General features: G+C 37.6%; 1 protein-coding gene across 1 annotated transcript in view; it reads right to left on the reverse strand.

Moving 5' to 3' along the window:
* Window positions 1–22,819, reverse strand: part of LOC307065675 (uncharacterized protein C8orf89) — a 74,711-nt gene that overhangs the window by 48,602 nt on the left and 3,290 nt on the right. Inside the window, 3 exon segments of the mRNA XM_079722574.1 lie at window positions 3,051–3,106; window positions 6,576–6,729; window positions 8,321–8,487. Of these exon segments, the coding sequence (XP_079578700.1) occupies window positions 3,051–3,106; window positions 6,576–6,729; window positions 8,321–8,447 (337 nt within the window). The 5' untranslated portion in view covers window positions 8,448–8,487.

Consider the following 22,819-nt stretch of genomic DNA (forward strand, 5'->3'; position numbering starts at 1 on the left):
TAAAATTGTAAATCATCCTTCTCTCCCCAGATCTTCTGATCTACCTTACCCTGTTCTATTTTCTGTTGTTGTTTCTACTGCACTTCCACCTTTTAAAATACTATGTATTGGGCCTTCCCTGGTGGCACAGTGTTTAAGGATCCACCTGCCAATGCAGGGGACATGGGTTCGATCCCTGGTCCGGGAAGCTCCCACATGCCGTGGAGCAACTAAGCCCATGTGCCACAATTACTGAGCCTGCGCTCTAGAGTCCATGAGCCACAACTACTGAGCCTGCATGCTGCAACTACTGAAGCCCATGCACCTAGAGCCCGTGCTCTGCAACAAGAGAAGCCACTGCAATGAGAAGCCCGCGCACTGCAACGAAGAGTAGCCCCCACTCATCACAAGTGGAGAAAGCCTGCGCACAGCAATGAAGACCCAACACAACCAGAAATAATAAAAATAAAATAAAATAAAAATTTAAAAAATAAGTTTAAAAAAAATAGTATGTATTTTAATATACTGTGTGATGGATTTGTTTATTATATTTAATGTTTGTTGGCTGTATTCTCTCATTAGAATGTAAGCTCCACAAGGGCAGGGATCTTTGTTTTGTTGAGAGATGTACTCTAAGCCTAAGAACTAGAACAATGAATGGCACAGAGTAGATGCTAAATTCATGTTTGGTGAATGAATGAATGAACTGCCTTCTTATATGACTCTGAAGGAAAAGCAACAAGTATTGATATTTACTGAAGACTCCATATGTTGTAGGATTGGTACAGGCACTACAGAGATACAAAGGTGAATAAGACATAATACCCAGCCCAAAAGAACCATAAAGTTGGCCTACTGGAAAATAGGCAGGCAAATATTCATTTGGGCCAAGATGCAAAACAAATGTCGTTTGTTCTAATTAACATTTATATTTTTATTTCATGTTACCTGTTGATTACAGAAGTTGTTTATAGCTTATGGAAATTCAGATAAAGGAAATATCCAAGAAGTTCATGAACATTTGACTTTATGAACTTCCACAGACTAAACTTACAAAGCTGCTAACAAATCAATCTGACTGCCACTGACAATCTCAATATAAGTCTTACTTAGTCATTTTCATTTTTGTTGTTTGTTTGGAGGTGCTCTATTAACTCCATTACTCCATAAGTGCAAAATCATGGAAGTGATGAATGCACTAAAGACAACTATGATTATGACAAAAATGAAAAATAAGTAAGGTTTAAAACATGTTATGCTGGTAAGGAAATAACTGTTGTGCACAGGTAAAGGATGAAACACTTGATAGTCTGAAGGACAAGTAACAGATAACATATAATGTTAAAGATGTAATGCTTAAAACAGTGGTTCTCAATTGAGGGTGATTTTGCCACCCCAGAGACATTGGGCAACATCTGGAGACATTTTTGGTTACCACACCTTGGGAGGTGCTAGTGGCATCTAGTGAGTAAAGGTCATGGATGCTGTTAAACATCCTACAATGCACAGGACAGACCCCGACAGAAGAATTATCCAGTCCAAAATGTTAATACTGTCACTGTTGAAAAATCCTATTTAGATAATAATCAATAGAAGGCAAGAAAATATAATGACGAAATGAAAACTGTTTGATTGTACAGCTCAAGAATCTTCACCATTGACCCTGGGTAAAATTACTTCAGGAAATAGCTAAGAATTTATTGGAGAACATAAATGCTAGACATATGCACTATGTCATATGCCATAAATGGTTCCTTTAGTATGTTGCCCCATGAATCTGTAACACATGAAGCAAGGAATAAGGCAGTAAGTGTAGATATCAGAGCTGCCAGGAAATTCTCCAAAATCTTGTAGGCATCATTAAAAGTGTAACTAACTGACTCAACAGTGTCTGTTTTTGAAAAACAAAATTCTGATTAAATGTATCAGAAAGGTGGAAGTGAGAATGTCTGATTTTAAAGCTTCAAAGGACAAACTCATACTCCAAATAGGTGGAAATGCTCCTTGGTGCTGTAAAGTCTCTTAGTCACCATGGAGTAATTTTATGGAACCCAAACTGTTGGCATATAGATAGGTTTTTGTAGTTGGATGTTATAGGTACACAGGTTCATGACAAAATTAATTAGAAGATAAGGCTAGAAAGGAAAGTTAGGGGAAGACGGTAAAGAGTTCAAGGCCAAGCTAAGGAGTTGATACTTTAGTCTGTAGGTAACAAGTTGTTTTTGAAGAAGGGAGTGATGTGATTAGAGGCCAAGTTTTAGACTTTTGTTGTAGTGTTAAAGGACTTCCAAGGTCAGAAACTCTAAAGCAAGATCATTTTGCAGGTTACGCAACGGTCCACATGAGAGATGATGAGGGCCTATCCCAGGATCCTGAGAGGTATGCCTGTTAGCATAACTGATGCCATCTTGGGTCCACACAGTTTCTCCTGTCCTCCCACTGACCTTACCCGGGACTGTACTGTGCGGTGAATCACTTCTCTGTTGTTAAGGGCTTTGTAGTTAATAGATATTGCTTAATAATCATTAGGACCAGGTGACCTCTATGCTCTGTTAGCCTCCAAACAATGATGAAGACCTTCCCTGACATTCCTGGCATCCATGAGAATAGTTACCCATTCATAAATCTTGACTTAGGAATACACTTCCTGTTTTCAAGCACATACTCCCCATGCCCTAGGTTAACTATAAAGTTGTCTCAATGGCCCCTCGGCAGTGTGGAGTGTGACTACACATGTTTCCAGATCGTTGTCCACTCAATCCCATCCTGTGAGTAAGTTATCAATATAATAAGCTGATCCATTGATTATATGGAGCTGCCTGCCTCGGTTTTTGGTCTCAAGATGCCTTCTCAGTTCGGTAGGCACTTTTTGTTCCCTCCATCCTCCAACATGAGATAATAATGGTATGTACATATTGAACACAACATCCACTAAGTTTATAAACAAAGCTTAAAGAAACATTAACAAAACAAAGACAATTAAGTCAATGGAAAGAAAGGAAGTTTTAAAAAAGATAAGTATGGAATAGTTAATAAGACATGTGGTAGGAGAAAAAGATGAGCCAGGCTACCTTTTGATTTCTCCTGAAGTGGTGCCACAGTACATGTTGGCTTAGCCTTCTTTAACCTAAAATTATGTATTATCATAAATTCACTCTTACATAAATCCAGGGTACATTAATTTTTTTAAATACAGTAAGAGATAAGAAGCTTGCTTTCAGTGAAATTCACTTGTTGAAGGACATCATATGAAAATTAAATAAACGTTAAAGGAAGGAAACTCCTTCTATCACAAATAATCCAATCAGAAGCAGATATGAACCAACTCAGTATCTCGATTTTTGTTAATAAATTTTACCAGTGGATGAGTGTTAGGTCTGACTTTTCCCACCTTTATCTTATCATTAATCATGGTTCAGGAAATGCTAGAGGAAGGGACTCAAGATTAGATGAACAGGGTATCTAGATATGCCAGATACCAATTATCAGTTATTTGTGCTCTTTTTACCTATTAATTACCACAATCTGAGTTTTGTCATAATTAACTTTTGTTCCTATTGGAATAGATCTAGATAATGAGTAGGTTATTAGAGGAAATATGTCACGATTGAATCTGCTGTGGGCGAGATAACCCATAAGAATTCCAAATTTCTTGTAACTTCATTAAACTTTAGAAGTCAGCTATAACTTTTTTTTTTCCTGTTCTCTATTCAATCAAAACATATATTAGTTCTTAATCCATGTGATACAGTTTAATGAAGTCAGCTTACACGGCTGCTTGGAGGTATCCTAGCAACTTATTACCATGGCAACATCACACTTCCTAGTTGTCAAATATGGGTGCAGTCAAGATGAGCCGACCTAGTATTCACACTGAGGTTTGGGACTCAAGACCAGCCTTACTGATTGTTATGTGATAAGGTTTTAGTGGTCCCTAGGGACACTCCTCAGATTCTCTTCCACCTACTGACTGATAGCTGAAATTCTCTGATTCATCTCCTTAGTGTGAAGGGCTTTATGTCCTTCAAAAAACATAGAACATCCATTTTTTTAAAAGTGTCCAATATCAGAACAAATATCTTTGTGTATTGGCTGCATGGAACTTTTAAAGATAACACTGGTGAGTTGAGAGGTCATGTTGCTTCAGTTTCATAATATTAATTTAAGGGAATTAAACTCACAAATCATCGTTTCAGGTCTGCTAGCCTGCCAGCTAGAGGCAGTTTGTCATACCGCAGGATAGTCAGCTGTAATTTTTAAATGCACTTCACCTCTAAGACAATTTTCAGTTATATTACCAAAGTATGCCTTGAGATTCACTGAAAAATTTTATCATTTAAGAAATTTAAAAACACATTAAACTTTTATCAGAGTTTTTAAATCAAATATCCACATATGGAGATTTTTTTAAAAAGGATACGGGGTTATATACAAGACAGACAAAAATTAGTACTTCCCTGCTTTGCCAAGACTGTTCTTTCACAAGGCGTTGTTCAATATGCAGAGGAGAATAAAATACTTGTAGGCAACCCGACACGTTCTCAGTAGAATGGCTAAAATAAAGACACAGGGAAAAGAACCAACATTTACGTTTGCCAAGCAGTTCATAAGCAGTGTGACACTCAGCCACCACTTTTCCACTTTGTGTCTGAAGAACACTTGTCATAACACAAATATAATATAGTCAAATTATTCTTCATTAAATTAAGTAAATTCACACTCAAGCCAACATAAAATATTAAGGGATCATTTCACAAACAGCCAAATTGCAAATGAAAAAAATAATGAACTGAAATCAGATGAAAAAGGAAGCAAATTGAAGACTTAAAATCTAGAGGCCCAATGGGTTAATTGTTGGTGCTTTCCGGGTTTCCAGTTTCTTTAAGATGATCATATGCATTGAAAGAAGGGTAGCAAGACTGGTCTGTACTGAGACAAGTCCATGGCCATAGGCAGCCCTACATATGTTTGCCTGGAGGTCAAGAGTGAGCTGAGGGTCAGGGATACAGGTGTCTCGGTAACAATGGAAACTCACTGTCCTTAAGTAGGTTTCATATTCATGTTTTTAATGGTGTCTCTTCTTTCTACATCCCTGCCATCCCTCCTCTTTAACTGCTACCATCTACTCCACTAGCAACTCACAATCTCTCTTCTACCATCTCTGATTCTGCCTTATTTCACCATAACCTCACTTCAGAAAGAGTAATTTTGCTTTTTATATTTTTATAGCTTGACAGTCTGTCCTCGAATGATATTAAAAATGATGGGAAAAGCTTTATGTATGTTATTGTTCATTATGGTGTTATTTGCAAAACCAGAAAAATGTCAAAGCAACTTGAAAGTCCAACAATAGGGAACTTAAATAAAATTAAATAAACTATGGCTCTACAATGAAATATAATGTGGCCAGTAAAGACTGTTTGAAGATTATGTCGTAACATGAAAAAAATGCATACGTGTAATATTAAGTAAAAAAGGACAGAATAAAAAATTGTAAGTACACTAAAATCACAACTCCAATAAAAACCCAAAATGAGGAGGGTAGAAGAGAACCTCCAACAATAAAAATGGATATGTTAGGATGGATAAATTATCAAATAATTATTTTTATTTTTTCCCCAAATTTTCTACAAAGTTCTTATTTATTTTCGTAATTTAGATATAAACTATCCACAACTTTTCATTTTCAGTATATTCTAATTCTTTATTTATATTACCAAAATTTGTTTCCAGAGTAATTAACAAGACCAATAATACTAGTGGAAAACTCAAGAAATATATTCTGAAATTCCAATATGTGTGTGCTATGTATAACTAGATGACTTCAAAGCACACTATGGCAGGAGATAATATGAAAATATACATCCTCCCCTAAAGAGAGTTACAACTCAGACTGCTATAAATGCTTCATCTTTTTTTAGGCTGGCAAAATGAATTAGTACTAGGCATTCAATAAATACTTGATGAATAAATAAATAAATCAAAGCAGAAACCAAATAGGATATGAGACTGTCTTACCAACTTACAGGTCCCTTTGGAGAAAGAAGTTTTCTTTTAATGCTATGTCAGGCAATCTGATTTATAGTAGGAAAGGTGTTTATCATGTGTTTAAATGGCAGTATTCAAAGTCAGTGGGACTTTTCTGGCTGACAAACTCATTTCATCTGATAGCAATGCAAGGTCTTCATTAGGCTGACATCTCATTCAGGATCTCCCCTCACACCACTTCAGTCAAACTAGAAATGAAACACAAGGTTCTCTATTCAGGATACAGAAACCTGTTAATATTGCAAAGAGTTCAGTTATTTATATTGCTAAAAATTCCAATATTCTCATGAGCAATCTACACTAAAGCAATAAAGATTTTTTAAGTAAGTCCTTAAATTCCTTCTGGCAATGTCACTTGAAAACAGAAAAAAGTACCTACTGGTCAAACTGAATAAAATCGCTAATTGAGATTTTTAAAAATTAAATCCTTTATGCAAAAAATAGTAGGCAAGAAAGAATTAGATTCACTAGCCAGAAAAACCTCTACATTCAGCAGTGTTACTATAAATAAATATTCAACAAAAAAGAATCGAAAAGAAATGACCTACCTGACAGGAGGCATCTCGGTATCAGCATGCAGGAGTCTTTTATGAACCTCTAGTGGAGTGGAACTTACACTTTTTTGGTAATTTTGCAATTCTGGTAAATATGGCATTTTGACACATTCTTTGAATTCTTCTAGACCAAATGCTGTGGTGTATTCTAATTAAAAATAGTATAATAACCATCTGTATTACTTCTTAATTAAATGTATATAATTTTTTTACTATATACTAAAATGTATAATAAATATACCAAATCAGTCATTAAGAAAATAAAATTAAGCCACTGTAATTGAGCTAGCATCTTTCCCAAGAGAATACCTTTCAATTCCGAGGATAGGGACTGTAAGCAAGAGCTGATTAAGGGGCTAAGAACTATTAGAAGAAGGAAGAAGAGCAGCTTCACAGATCTCCCATAGTCATCACTGTCCTTCATTATTTTATTTAATCAGAATTCCCAGAACATTAGATACATTCACATTGAAAGACAGATTAAAAGCACTTAAAAAAAAAAACACAAAAACCAACAAAAAAAGCACTTTCAAGAATCTTGTAATATCTGCTACTTTAAATCCTTCCACCTTCCTGCTTTTGTGTAGATATCAAGAGGTACAAATACATGATTATCGGAGCTAGCAGTGAGAGAGAAAAGAATTCCATTCCAGGCATTGAGTTTAACTTTCACTCTGCAAAATCCCACATCAAATCTATAAACAGCAACATCTGAAGCATCAGGAGGGCTTCTTCTACTGACCTCAGGTATCACTGGTATAAGACATTGTTCAAATTATTCTTTTTTTTAAAAAAAAAACTTCAAAATGAAGACAGTAAATGGAAAAAGAAGATTAAGAGATTAAAGGTTTGGATGATTTTTAAACATAGAGAATTGTTTTCTAAGCTTTCTCTACTAAGTAAATCTAGCATAGCAATAGAAATAGTATTTAATGGGACTAGAGTAATATTAAATGCTCAAAATGCTATTTTTCAACCTTTGATTATTCTTTTTTGGAAAAAATAGTTTCTTTGATCAAAATCATGTAGAGTTTCTTTTCAGTAATTAGATTTGGAGGTAGGAGAACAGATAAACTGGCGTATCTTTAATAGGAATCTAGTAAAAACGTCGAAAAAATACAGTAACACACTCAAAACCAGGAGTGATGAAATGGCTGGGGAGTTTGAATTTTGCTGTTTTCAAGAATTCTACCTCCATTAATAAAGCCAAAGGCAAAATTCAGTATAAACAAGAAATACGATTATAATCTGAAATTAAGGGGGAAAGTTATTACACTCGTATACAAGTCAAAAGTTCTGAAATTAGTATTTATTGAGCAACTATAAGATATAAGATACTTTCCACATAGCTCACTCAAAAAATAAAGTTTGGGTTAGAATTATTAATACAAAAAGGTGCTGTTAAAGATTTGGGTTTCTTAAAATATAAATACCAACTTGAGGTATTTAAAAACAAACATGACTTACAAAAAGAAGTATGATCCAACAGAGGTAGCACTACACTGATATCAAGAGTAGTTCTTCATAATTTGTTTTTTATCATGAGTTATAGAATTACCTTAAGTAAATTATTCCTAATCTGCTTCCATTTTTCTTTTCCATAAGCCTACAGTATTATCTTTCTTACCTTAATGTTACAAAAATTATTTAATGTCTCTTGACTGATTAAAAAAGTACATGTAAATTCAAGGTACTACTTCTATATTTTTGTAAGTAAAATAAGAATAAAATGAAGTTACCTTTCCTCATCTTTTGTGTTTCTAAAACTGCTTTCCTCCAACTTCTCTCAAAAAGAAAACAACTGTCAAGGGAATTTCTGGTGACATTAGAAGGTTCAAATTTGATTTCGGGAGGCAGCATTGGCATTTTTTCTTCTTTTTTCAACAGTGCTGATAAAAGTAAGATGCTGCACCAGATTCAGGGAACAAAATACAGAAAAACAAATTGTTTTCCATCATACAAATTAAATACTAATATAGATTTAAATGAAAAGTTTACTTATAACATGTAAATACATATTCTTGGGATTTTAAAGCAAGAGGCCTTTAAGAACATAGCTAAAATAAGTTGTAAGACTTTTTTCTTTTAAATATTTTGTATTTTAATGAATTCTTTCAAATTTGAGGTTACAGATATTTGGCAATATAAAAAAATCTAAAGTTCAACAGCAAATTATCATGTACATGACAATGTAATGCTTAGGATTCTCTCAAAAATATTACCATTATGAACCATGACCAAGTGAGATTTATCCCTGGGATGCAAGGATGGTTCAACATACAAAAATTAGTTAATATGATATACCACATTACAGATGAAAGATTAAAAAATCACATGCTCATCTCAATAGATGCAGAAAAAGATTTTGATAAAATTCAACATACTTTCGTAATAAAAACTTTCAACAAACTAGGAACTGAGAGAAATTACCTCAACATAAAAAAGGCTATATATGAAAAGCCCATAGCTAACATAATCAAAGGTAAAAATTGAAAGCATTCCTCTAAGATTAGGAGCAAGGCAAAGATGCCCACTCTCACAACTTCCATTCAACATAGTATTGGCAGTCCTAGCCAGAGCGATTAGAAAGAAAAGGCATCTAGATTGGAAAGAAAAAAGTAAAACCGTCCCTGTTTTCAAATGGCATAATCTTATATATATTGAAAACTCTAGACTCCACAAAAAAATGTTAGAACTAATAAAGGAATTCAGGAAAGCTGAGGGATACAAAATTAACAAACAAGTGTCACTTGCATTTCTATACTAACAACAAACTATCTGAAAAGGATATTAGGAAAACAATCCAATTTATAATAGCATCAAAAAGAGTGAACTACTTAGGAATAAGCTTAACTAAGGGAGTAAAAGATTTGTATGCTGAAAAACTATAAAACATTGATAAAAGAAATTAAAGAAGATGCTTACAAACGGAAAGACATCCCATGCTCATGGATTGGAAAACTTAATATTGGCAAAATATCTACATTACCCAAAATGATCTACAGAGATTCAATGCAATCCTTATCAAAATGCCAATGTAAAAGAATTAAAAATTTTAGCAAAAACAATTTAAAAATTCATATGGAATATAAATCAATCAATTTAGAACATTCCCTCACACCACACACAAAAATAAACTCAAAATGGCTTAAAGACTTAAATATAAGACATGACACCATAAAACTCCTAGAAGAGAACATTGGCAAAACATTCTTTGACATAAATTGTAGGAGTGTTTTCTTAGATCAGTCTCCCAAGGCAATAGAAATAAAAGCAAAAGTAAACAAATGGGACCTAATTAAACTTATAAACTTTTGCACAGCAAGGGAAACCATAAACAAAACAAAAAGACAACCTACAGATTGGGTGAAAATATTTGCAAATGATGCAACCGACAAGGCTTAATTTCCAAAATACACAAACAGCTCATACAGCTCAACATCAAAAAAACAAGCAATCTGATTAAAAACTGGGCAGAAGACCTAAATAGATATTTCTCCAAAGAAGACATACAGATGGCCAACAGGCACATGAAAAGATGCTCAACATCCCTAATTATTAGAGAAATGCAAATCAAAACTACAATGAGGTATCACCTCACACCAGTCAGAATGGCCATTGTAAAAAAAGTTTACAAATAATAAATGCTGGAGAGGGTATGGAGAAAAGGGAACCCTACTACACTGTTGGTGGGAATGTAAATTGGTGTGGTCACTATGGAAAACAGTATGGAGGCTCCTTAAAAAACTAAAAATAGAGGTACTATGTGATCCAGCAATCCCACTCCTGGGCATATATCCAGAGAAAACTCGAATTAGAAAAGATACAGGCACTTCAATGTTCATAGCAGCACTATATACAATAGCCGAGACATGGAAGCAACCTAAATGTCCATCAACAGACGAATGGATAAAGAAAATGTGGTAAATATATATACAAGAGAATATTACTCAGCCATAAAAAAGAATGAAATTATGCCATTTGCAGCAACATGTATGGACCTAGAGATTGTCATACTGAGTGAAGTAAGTCAGACAAAGACAAATATTATACCATATCACATATGTGGAATCTGAAAAAAAGTACAGATGAACTTATTTACAAAACAGAAACAGACTCACAGACATAAAACACAAACATATGGTTACCAAAGGGGAAGGGGGAGGGATAAATTGGGAGTATGGAAGTAACAGATGCCCACCACCATATATAAACTAGATAAACAACAAGGATTCACTGTACAGCACAGGGAACCATGTTCAATATCTTGTAATAACCTATAACGGAAATGAATTGAAAAAAAAGAATACAGATATATATATTTACAGGTATAACTGAGTCACTCTGCTGTACACCTGAAACTAATGCAGTATTGTACATCAACTATACCTCAATTTAAATAAATAAATAAATAAAAATTAATATGGATCCCAAAGGACCCCAGATAACCAAAATAATCTTGAAAAAGATGAAAGTTGGAGGCATCAAACTGTTTGATTTCAAAATATGTCACAAAGCTAAAGTAATTAAAACAATATAATACTGGCATAAAGACAGACATATAGGTCAATGGAACAGAACAGACTCCAGAAATAAATCCATACATATACAGTAAACAGATTTTTGACGAGAGTGCCAAGAATACACAATAGGGGAAGGATAGTCTCTTTAACAAATGGTGTTGGAAAAACTGGATATTCACATGCAAAAGAATGAAGTTGAACCCTTATCTTACACCATACACAAAAATCAACTCAAAATGAATTAAAGACATAAACCTAAGACCTGAAAGTGTAAAACTCCTAAAAGAAAACACGGGGATTAAAGAAGGTGTGGCCAAGATGGTGGAGTAAGAAGATCCTGAGCTCAGCCCCTCCCACTGACACACCAAAATCACAACTATTTACAGAGCAACTATTGATGAGAAAGACCAGATTAACAGAAAAAGATCTACAACTAAAGATATAAAGAAGGAACCACAAGGCGGGTAGGAGGGGCAGAGATGTGGTACAGTTGAGACCCCATAACCCCAGGTGGGCAACCCACAAACAGGAGGATAACTACAGTTTGCAGAGGTTCTCCCCAGGGAGTGAGGAATCTGAGCCCCACATTGGGCTCCCCAGTGTGGAGGTCCTACACCAGGAAGATGAGCTCCCAGAATGTTTGGCTTTGAAGGCCAGTAGGGCTTAAGTTCAGGAGAACCAGAGGGCTGTGAAAAATAGAGACTCCACTCTTAAAAATCTACACAAAGTCTCACACATCCAGGACCCAGGGCAGAAGCAGTAGTTTGAAAGGAGCCTGGGTCAGACACACCTGCTTATCTTGGAGAACCTTCTAGAGAGGCAGGAGTCCCCTGGAGCTCACCCTGGGGACACAACTGATGGGAGCCATTCAGGGATGCTCATTCTACCACAAGGACAGTGGTGCTGGCAAGTGCCCTTTTGGAGTCCTTCCTCTAGTTCATTAGCACTGGGAACCAGCCCTGCCCATCAGCCTTTTGACATCACTACCGGGACGCCTCAGGCCAAGCAACTGGACAGGCAGGGAGACAACCTCACCCATCAGCAGGCTGGCTGCCTTAAGAACCCCTGAACCCACAGCTGCCCCAGGACCCAGCTACACACACCAGCATACCAGCATTAGCCCTGGGACCAGCCTCCCCCACCAGTGGGCAGGCAACAGCCCCAGGACCCCAGGGCCCTGGTCCAACCCACCAGCGGGCCAACACACCAACCCTGGGACACGCAAGGCCCCACAGCCAGAGGCCCCAGGACCCAGTTCTGCCCACCAGTGGGCCAGAACTAGGCCTAGGACCCAGACTCACCCACCAGTGGGTAGGCACCAGTCCCAGGATCCTGTGGGCCCCAGCCTGGCCCACCAATAATTCTAAAATGTATATGGAAGCACAGAAGGTCCAAAATAGCCAAAACAATCTTGAGAAAGAAGAACAAAGCTGGAGGTATCATGCTTTCTGACTTCAGATTATACTACAAAGCTACAGTAATCAAAGCAGTATGGTACTGGCACAAAAACAGACATATAGCTCAATGGACCAGAACAGAGAGGCCAGAAATGAGCCCACACTTATATGGGCAATATGCTATAAACATGTAGGTGAAAAGCCCAGAAGGCTGCTTTTTAAAAAGACGATTCTTACCTCTTCACGTATCTCTATTCGCCTGGAGAACAGAAGGGGAAACAGAAGAGCTAAAACCTTTCAGCCAGCTCTTGCCTCAGTTAGTATCACTATAGAGTGGGCAAGCAGCCTTCTGGGCTTTTCGGCTACATGTTGATAGCATCCTGTCATTCTCTTCACAGCACTTATCATAGTTTATAATAATGTATTTATATGTCATTATTTATTGTCTGCCTCTGACACTGGTATTTGAATAAAACTCCAAACTCTATCTTGCCAGCTCTTTAGTTTTGCAAACAGAATCCCCTAGGATCTGTTCCCGACCTACCTTTGCAATCTTGTCACTAGACAGTTTCCCCTCTCCCATACTCTAATTCAGGGGTCAGCAAACTGTCCCCAGGTCAAATCCAGCCTGCTACCTGTTTTAGTAAGTAAGTTTGCATTGGAACACAGAAACAAATGTCCATTTGTACATATTTTCTATAGCTTCCTTTGGCCTACAAGAGCAGAGTTGAGTAGTTGCAACTGAGACTCTATGGCCCACAAAGTCTAAAATACATACTGTACATATTTTACTAAAGTTTGCCAGCCCTGGCTCTAATTCATTCAACAAGCATCTACTGAGTACTTACTAGGTGTTATGCTAGGTGAAATTTCTGAAATTTAAAATATATATGTTACAGGAATTCTACTTTCTTTTTCAATGGATCATACCTTGAGGTTCATGCACCCTATTTTAGAGGCCACAGCTATAAACAGTGGGAGCTGTTGAAGGACTAGACCTAAGATTTTAAAATATTGCTTTAACTTTGGCAATATTAGAAGACAGATGGGAATGAGAAGGCCAATTAGGAAACTATTACAATTGTTTAGGTGAATGGTAGTGAGGGCCCAAACCAAGGAAAAAGCAGACTGAGGCACAAGCTGGATAGAGTTTAATGTGGTAGCGTCTAGAGGACCTGGGAACTGTATATGACTGGCACCATTCACGATGTTAAGAGTTAGGGATGAGGAACCAGCTTGAATGAGAAGAGAAATTCGGCTGTGGATAAAATGAGCTCAAGGTACATGTGGTCCAGAGGTGGGAGTGGGTTTAGCCAAGAGATACAGATTTAGTAGTCATCAGCATAGTTAAAGTTCTGAGAACAGATAAGGCTGTCCAGGGCTAGTGGAGGGTATAAGTGAAAAGTTAAGACTAAGAGCAAGTCCAAGGGCACCAACATTTGAGGGACAGGCAAAGAATAGGTTGACCACAAAGAAGACGGAAAAGGAATGGTTAAAGAGACAGAAGAACCAAGATGGGATGCCAATAAAAATCAAAGGCAAAGAGAGTTTTAAGAAAAAGGAAGCAGTGAACAATTTCATTAGAGAAAGACAATGTCTAAAGAGCTATATTTAAACACGAGAGACTCTTGAGCACGGGTATAGTATTTTGAGGATGAAGATAATTAAAAAAGAGACACTGAAAACACAGAAGTTGAAAATAATTGATTAAGCATTTTCCTGGGGGAGATGGAAGAGTAAGGATCAAGAACATCTGCTTTTTAAAATCCAAGATAAAAAGTAAAATGTCATCATTAAACAATAGCGGACAGAATAAGGAAAGAGAACGAAGAAAACAATAAATATATATTACTTTGTTAGGGCTACAATAACAAAGTACCACAGGGTGGCTTAAAAAACCAGAAACTTATTGTCTTATGTTTCCGGAGGCTAGAAGTTCAAAATCAAGGCATCGACAGGGTTGGTTCCTTCTAAGGGCTGTGAGTGAAGGATCTGTTCCAGGCCTCTCTCCTTTGTTTGCAGATGACTCCCTTCCCCCTGTGTCTTCACACTGTCTTCCCTCTGTACATATTTCTGTGTCCAAATTTCCCCTATTTATAAGGACACTGGTCATACTGTATTAGGGCCCACTCTAATGACCTCATATTAATGTGATTACCTCTGTAAAGACCCTATCTCCAAATAAGGTTACATTCCAAGGCTGGGGTTAGGGCTTCAACATATGAATTTGGGGGGCGGGGACAGAGGGGCACAATTTAACACATAACACATCACAGCCAATATAAAATATGTGTTGGAGACAATAAAGAAAAAAAACGCTACTTAAACAAGCACACATAGGGAATTCCCTGGCGGTCCAGTGGTTAGGATGCAGCGCTTTCACCGCCAGGGCCCGAGTTCAATCCCTGGTTGGGGAACTAAGATCCTGCAAGCCACGGGGCACAGCCAAAAGAAAAAAAAAACAACAAGAAACAAGCAGACATAAGAATGTATTCACTCCTACCAAACCAATTTCTAAAGAAAAAAAAAAGAAAGGATAATATAGCTATAATTGGGACCTTCACAATTCTACAGTACAATAATGACGATTGATATTCATAGCAATGTGAAGGAAAGATTCTTAGAGGCCTTTATCAATGAGAAGGCTAAGTTCAGTAATATTTTAGTGTTAAATGCATTTACTATACATGAATCCTTTAAAAATTGGAAATCCATGGTAGCTCCTGTATTATTATTATTTTTCTTAACAGTTTCATTGCGATATAAATCACATACCATACAATTCACCCTCTTAAAGTGTACAATCCAATGGTTTTGTGTATATTCACAGATGTGTACAACCATCACCACAATTTTATTTTATTTTATTTTTTACCATCTTTATTGGAGTATGATTGCTTTACAATGGTGTGTTAGTTTCTGCTTTATAACAAAGTGAGTCAGCTCTACATATACGTATATCCCCATATCCCCTCCCTCTTGCGTCTCCCTCCCACCCTCCCTATCCCACCCCTCTAGAGCTCCTGTATTATTTAGCTTCAAATGACAGGAAATCCAAAACAAGTGGCCTAAACAAGAAGATTTTCCCTTAAATAAAAGCCTAGACAGACCCTCCTCTCTCCCCCCACAGGGATGGTGCCAAGGTATCCGGGACCCAGGCTCCTTTTATCTTATGGCTCCACCACCCTGAACATACAGTACCTACCTTCAGAGTTCAAGATGGCTGTTTGAATAAATGAACATTCATATCAGTGCTGATGGGAACAAGTATTATCGTGTGGAACAAAAAGATACAGATCTAACAACAATAGATAAGTTAAAAACCCCCAAAGCCCTAAATATGTATTGGAAGTATCAGTATAAGACTTTTATCTTAAAAGAGAAAAAAAAAGTGTTTCTTAGCTCTGTCCACTGAACATAACTACTAGATTGTGGGCCCATTCCTGACTTAAAAAAAAAAATCAAAAACTAAAAGCAGCTAGGGCCCCTTGAAGAAATACTTAATTCCAGGTCTGTGACAGGAAATGTACAAGATGAACCTAGTGCATCTTTTCACTCCAGAAATCTAGGAATCTAAGATGACTACAATCACGGTAGTCACCAACTTGAAGAGAATCCAACTAACCAAAGCTAAGAGTATAAATATTAATAAGATATTAACTGTAATGAATTGAAATATATTAAATATGTATATGTTATATGAAATATACTTGGAAGGTATACAAATATATTAAATATTTATAATGATACTTTAAAAATACAACACCTCACTCATCATCTTCGGAGGGTACTAAAGAATCAACTTGATTTGAAACCCGGGTCATATGAGAGAAGAATCAAGCATTTATCCACATGTATGATGATAGGGAAGTTTCTCTTCACAGAGTATCCCAGCTACTAAATGAAGAAATGATAGTATTACATTTTATACTATACATGTTATAGTCTTGCAAACCTTAATTAATTAACGGATCTTGGCAATTGTGATGGTTAATTTTATGTGCCAACTTGGTTAGGCTCTAGAACCCAGCTACTGAATTAAACACTAATCTAGGTGTTGCTGTGAAGGTATTTTGTAGATGTGGGGAACACCTACAGCCAGTTGATTTTAAGTAAAGGAGATTACCCTCAAAAATCTAGGTAGACTTTGTCTAACCAGTTGAAAGGCTTTAAAACAAAACTGAGTTTTCGCTGTGGAAGGAAATTCTACCTCAAAACTGCAGTATTAACTCCTGCCTGAGAGTTTCCAGCCAGTCTGCCCCCATAATCCCATAAGCCAGTTCCTTGAAATCCCTCTCTCTCTCTATATATATATATATATATATATATATACACACACGTATGTGTGTGTGTGTGTGTGTGTGTATTCCCGGACAGATACAGCAATGTTTATCAAAGGCAGTTCTTGCCAAAACAAACAAACATGACGCTGACCAAGATTTTAGATCTAACTATCAATTTAGAAAAAAATATAGAGCACAAAGGAACATATTAAATGGCATCGCTGGGATGCAATCAGTAATAACAGATTGTGGAGTTTCGACTTGTGACAAATAATCTTGTTCTTTCAATCAATAAATTGTTATAAATAAATAGAGAGATGGGAGTGATAATACATAGATTAACAGAGACGAGACATAGCAAACAGGTGCAATGTATGGACTTCATTTGGATAAACTGTTAAAAAAAAAAAAAAGAAGATACTTTCTGAGACCATCATGGAAATCTGAGCACTGACTGGACCTTTGGTAACATTAAGGGATTACAATTAATGTTTTAAGGTGTAATAGCGGGTTTTGTTTTGAAAATAGTGGTTTGCGTTTTTAAAAGAATTCTTATCTTTAGAGAGACGTACTGAAATGTTTATGGATAAAATTTGCGATTTGCTTCAATACAACGGGTGTGAGAGGGCGACGGTGGTGGTGAGAGTAGAGATGAAAGAAGGTCAGCCGCGAGTTGCTAACTGTCACAGCTCAGGGGCTGGGACACTGGATTTTATTATCCACCACCTTCTACCTTTGGATACGCTGGGCACTCTCCACGGTTAAAAAAAATACCAAACTGAGCTCCAGCTTACAGAGAGAAGGAAGGGAAGAGAGAGAGGCATTCTCCGTCTCTTTAAAGTCACTTCTCGGAAGTCATACACACAATTCTGCTTACATCCCATTGGTCAGAACGTAGTCACGTGGCCACAGCGAGCTGTAAAAGGAAGTGACAAAATATCTTCCATTCTCGGCATCATGTACTCAGCTGAAAAATCAGGGGTCCTTTTACTAGAAAGACGAGGGAACAGGCGCTGTGAGAAAACTTTAGCAGTCCTGCCACACTGGCTAAGGCAAAATATCTATTTAAACATGTGAACATGTCTTTCCCTCCCTCCATGTCTGATAACATAATACAGGACCTATTTAGTAATGGTCCAGCAGAATTTGAGCAAAAGGTATCAGAGTATGACAGATTTGGGGTCGTTATGTCACAACTCTTTAAAAACAGACAATAAGTCGTTGCTCTCCTAAGATATAAAATCAAGATGAAAACTGATCAGTTAACTATAGGTCAAATACTACTACAATAACCCACATTGTAACCATAGTCTCTGTTATAATAGAGAATTTTTCCAAGCCCAATGGAAAAATTTGAATAATCAATACAGTAGAATCTATATTGATGGCAAATAGTGGCAAAGCCCCCCTCCATTATGTGGGCCACAGACTCTTCCAGGGGCCCTGTCACATGATAAATTCATCCATCCATCAGACCTTTCCGAGCATTTAATATATGTAAGTAGATTTAAAGAATGATCTACTAAGTGTTCCTCTAGACTCTGCCCGCATGTACTACTGCCTCTTTCAATGATGCAACATCAACAACCCAGCTCATTAAGGATCACATGATACAACCACTTAATACAGCACCTGGAACGGAGCAGGCATCAAAAAGCTTTAGCTTTTACCGGATTATTCTTCTTAGTTCCCCAATCAGGGATCAAACCCCGTGCTTTGGAAGCTCAGAGTCTTAACCACTGGACTGTCAGGGAAGTCCCTTAAGCATATTGCTTTTAAAAGCAGAATCCTTAACCAAAATGTTTTAAATGTAATAAAAGGTGGCTTCAACAGAAATCTGGTTAGATCTATCTTTAGTTTTGAAAGTACTAAGAAGGTAAGAGGTACCTGTTAACAGAGACTGAACACACTGAAGTAACACTAGCATGTTAATGAAAAGTTGCTGAGGTTAATATAGGAACTTTCATTAAGAACCTATAGTATCAAGAAGATCTTTAATTTCTTAGTGATGGAAAATAAAATTGTTCAGTGAAATGAAAAACAACTATTTAAAACCTCTATTTTTAAAAACAGCCTCGGTTGGGAATTCCCTGGCAGTCCAGTGGTTAGGACTCTGGGCTCTCACTGCCTGAGGGCCCGGGTTGAATTCCTGGCTGGGGAAGATGCACAAGCCGCAGAGTGCAGCCTAAGTAAATAAACAAACAGATAAAAAAATAAAAACAGCCTCGGTCACTGCAGTAAAAATTCATTCTTATGGAAGAATTCCTGGAATTAGAATTGTCCATACTCCCACATCCACAAGCCAAAATCTAAAGATGAGGAAGGAGATAAGTGAAAGTCACTGGAAATTTAGTAGGGTAAGCATAGGTTTTCAGTCAGGTCTATACATCTGTATAAAAAGAATATCTTACTGCTGTCTGAATTGCAATTCTTACTTGAAAATTAAGGACTGGTTCAACAGAAATCACTGATTTACAGACCAGTAAGAGACCTAATCTTCTAATTTTTGAATTAAACAACTGAGGTTTGGGAGGGTTAAATGCTTTACCTCTAATGTGTATAAAACAAGGAACAAAAAAAATAACTATTAATTTTATCAAATTCTTGCTCTTTTTTTTTTAGGAGGGAGGAGAGATGGACAAGGGAAAGCAGTTTAAAAAGTATTAAGATTAAGCTCTAGCAAAATTAAAAATAAGAAGCATGCAAAATACTAGGGAAAGTAACTGCTAAAACTGTATGCAAAGTTCTTATCTGGACACAAGTATTTCCCATTTCCCAAAATTCATAAGCAGTTAATTAGCCCATTTGTGTTTAAATATTCAACTCACCGGAAGAGTTACTTAAGCATTCTCTAAGTTAAGAACACACTAGCCTGTGATTTAAGAAATGAAGAAATAGGGACTTCCCTGGTGGCGCAGTGGTTAAGAATCTGCCTGCCCATGCAGGGGACATGGGTTCAATCCCTGGTCTGGGAAGATCCCACATGCTGCGGAGCAACTAAGCCCATGCGCCACAACTACTGAGCCTGCACTCTAGAGCCCCCGAGCCACAACTACTGAAGTCCGCGCGCCTAGAACCCGTGCTCCGCAACAAGAGAAGCCACTGCAATGAGAAGCCCGCGCACCACAAGGAAGAGTAGCCCCCGCTCGCCACAACTAGAGAAAGCCCGCGTGCAGCAACGAAGACCCAAAGCAACCAAATATAAATAAATAAATAATAATAAAAAAGAAATGAAGAAATAAAGAAGCAATAGCTTCTACAATGTATCCACACCCACCTATACACCCTAAAGACCTCTGTTCCTTCCCCATGCCTGTCACCCAATCCTGGATGGAAAAAACCCACTTATTTTCCTGTTAACCTTTCTGTGCCTCAGTCTCCCTAGCTAGGGAATGATAATCTCTGCCTTACAGAGTTATTGTGAAGTTAAAGGGAATTTAAGAAAAGCACCTAGCTAAATGCCCAGTGCACTGCTCTAATTCTCAAAGAAGAATCTTCAGTTCAGACCACAGTAAGGTATTTTTATACATAGAAACAAACGACAGCTGCTATTATTATCATAATCATCATGACTGTTATTGTTATAGGACAAGAGTCAACGAATACCTGGGGTCCAGGAGGTCCTGGTTGACTCAGTGCTTCTTCTTTCCCTGTCAGGGTAAATATGCAGCCCTAGACCTCTCCTGTTCTTACTCATACTGTCCCATTCTTGCCTTACGGTTTCCATTCCTTCCTCTCCTTGAAAAATATAAAATTTTTTTCCAAGATGTCTATTATTTTTAGTTTTCCCATTTGCTGCATTCACCAAGTCTCCTTCCTTGTGGTTCCAGTTCCTTATATGATTTGTAATCTTTGACTGCGAGCTCATCTTTAGAGAGATTGCTATCTACAGGAGTCCAGTGTTCCCTGAGTTGTGGAAACTGTGCTATACATCTCTCTGTATGCTCCCCATTGGTCTCTGCCTGGCCCTGGGTTTCAGAGGTGTCAGGCCAGTTAATATGCCAATTTCTTAGACTGTGGTCCCTGAGTCATATAGTAATGTGAATTCAGACCTCAGACTTGAGCTGGTGCAGGGTATGATGCTCTAATGTCTAGCAGCTGACTCTTTCCTACCATAGTTCAAGTGGATGGCAAGCTTCTTTACAGCCTCCCCAGGCCAATGAGAGGTATTTTCCTAGTTATCATCTCTGTGTCAAGGTACTTGTGGCAGGTTGTATTTTCCAAAGAAGGATGCACTGGCCTTCCCTGGTGGCGCAGTGGTTGAGAGTCCGCCTGCCGATGCAGGGGACACGGGTTCGTGCCCCAGTCCGGGAAGATCCCACATGCCGCGGAGTGTCTGGGCCCGTGAGCCATGGCCGCTAAGCCTGCGCGTCCGGAGCCTGTGCTCCGCAACGGGAGAGGCCACAACAGTGAGAGGCCCGCGTACAGCAAAAAAAAAAAAAAAAAGAAGGATGCACTAATACATATCATCTCTGCAAGTTCTTCCTTCAATATGACGTTGACACTCCTCCATCAAGAGGTGAGGTCTGTGTTCCCTTCTCTGAAACTAACTTCCTTAGTCAATAAAATGCAGTAGAATTGACACTGTGATGTTCAAGGCTAGGTCATAAAAGATGATACGATTTCCACTAGCTAGCTCTCTCAGGACACTCACCTTTGAAACCCAGCCACCATTTTGTGAGGAAGCTAAGTGATAGGAAGAGGCCACCGTAGAAAGGTTCCATCTGACATCCACAGCTAAGGTCTCAGTCCACAGCCAGGATCAGCCACCAGACATAGGAGTGAGCGAGCCTGCAGGTGATTCCAGCCCTGAGCCTTCAAATCTTCCATGTGAGGCCCCAGACATGGTGAAACAGAGGCAAGCTGTCCCTGCCGTTCACTGTCCAAATTCCTGCACTGTCCCACAGAATCCATGCGCACAATAAAGGGTTGTTTTGCACCACTAAGTTTTGGAGAAGTTTGTGATGCATCCATGGTAACTGGAACAGTACTCCTTTGTGACTCCCAGCTCCCAGCAGATGCTCAACGCTGCCTTCCTGTGTGAGCATTCCCTCATTTCTGCCACCTGGGGGTTTCCTCCTCTTGGTTCCTAGCTCAGCCACATGGCCATAAATTATCTTAATATACTTTACCCCGCATTTGAAATATATGGAAGCAGTATGGAGTTTCTTCATGTCGGCTTCCTCTGCCACACTGACCAGAAGTTCTCAGAATAGCTTTTCAAACGATGACATAAAAAACTGAAGAATTTAATTTCTCTTGTATGTAAAGATACTTAAAAATCAATAGGAAAGTGGACCCCAAGATAGTGTCTTTATTAAAGAACAGATAACTGATTGCAGAAAAAAATGGTCAATAAAAGTTTGCCCTCACTAATACTCAAAAAAAAACAAAATAATACAATGAGCTACAACTTTTGCCCTGAAAATAGCAAAAAATTTTTTCTCTACTACTAGACAGTGTAAGATGGGGTTCAAGGAAACAGCTACTCTTATAAGGTTTCAGTGGAAGTATTAGTATAGTTCCAGAGAGCAATCTAGCAATACATATGTCCTTATAATTTTATATACTTTTGACTCAGCAATTTCACTTCCAGGAGTTTATCCTAAAGGAACAATCAATGATACATCCAAATATTTACCTTCAAGGATGTCAAATCCTACATTTTTTATAATAGAAAAGCAAAAAGGCTGAAAATAGCCCAACATCAAAGAGCAGATGGTAAGATTATCTTTATTTTTAGCTTTGATTAAACCAAAATAATCATCAAGTGAACATAAAGAAAGGCAAGTTGTAGATTCTTTGAGAAAGCTAGTTATTTATATATTTGCAATGCCAGTCATTGTGCTAGGAGGTGCAATACAAAAATGATTATGATGCAAAAGCGTACAGTCTACAGGGGGAACAAAGTAACCAAACAATTACACTTCACTATAATACATATTGATGATAAATCTGTGTTTAGATTTTGTGGGACAACAGGGCCTTTGCTGACCTAACCAGACTGGGGAAGAAGGAGAGTTTTGCTGTTGTTT

This window comes from Hyperoodon ampullatus (genome assembly GCF_949752795.1).
Source record: "Hyperoodon ampullatus genome assembly, chromosome: 17".
NCBI classification, from domain to species: Eukaryota; Metazoa; Chordata; class Mammalia; order Artiodactyla; family Ziphiidae; genus Hyperoodon; species Hyperoodon ampullatus.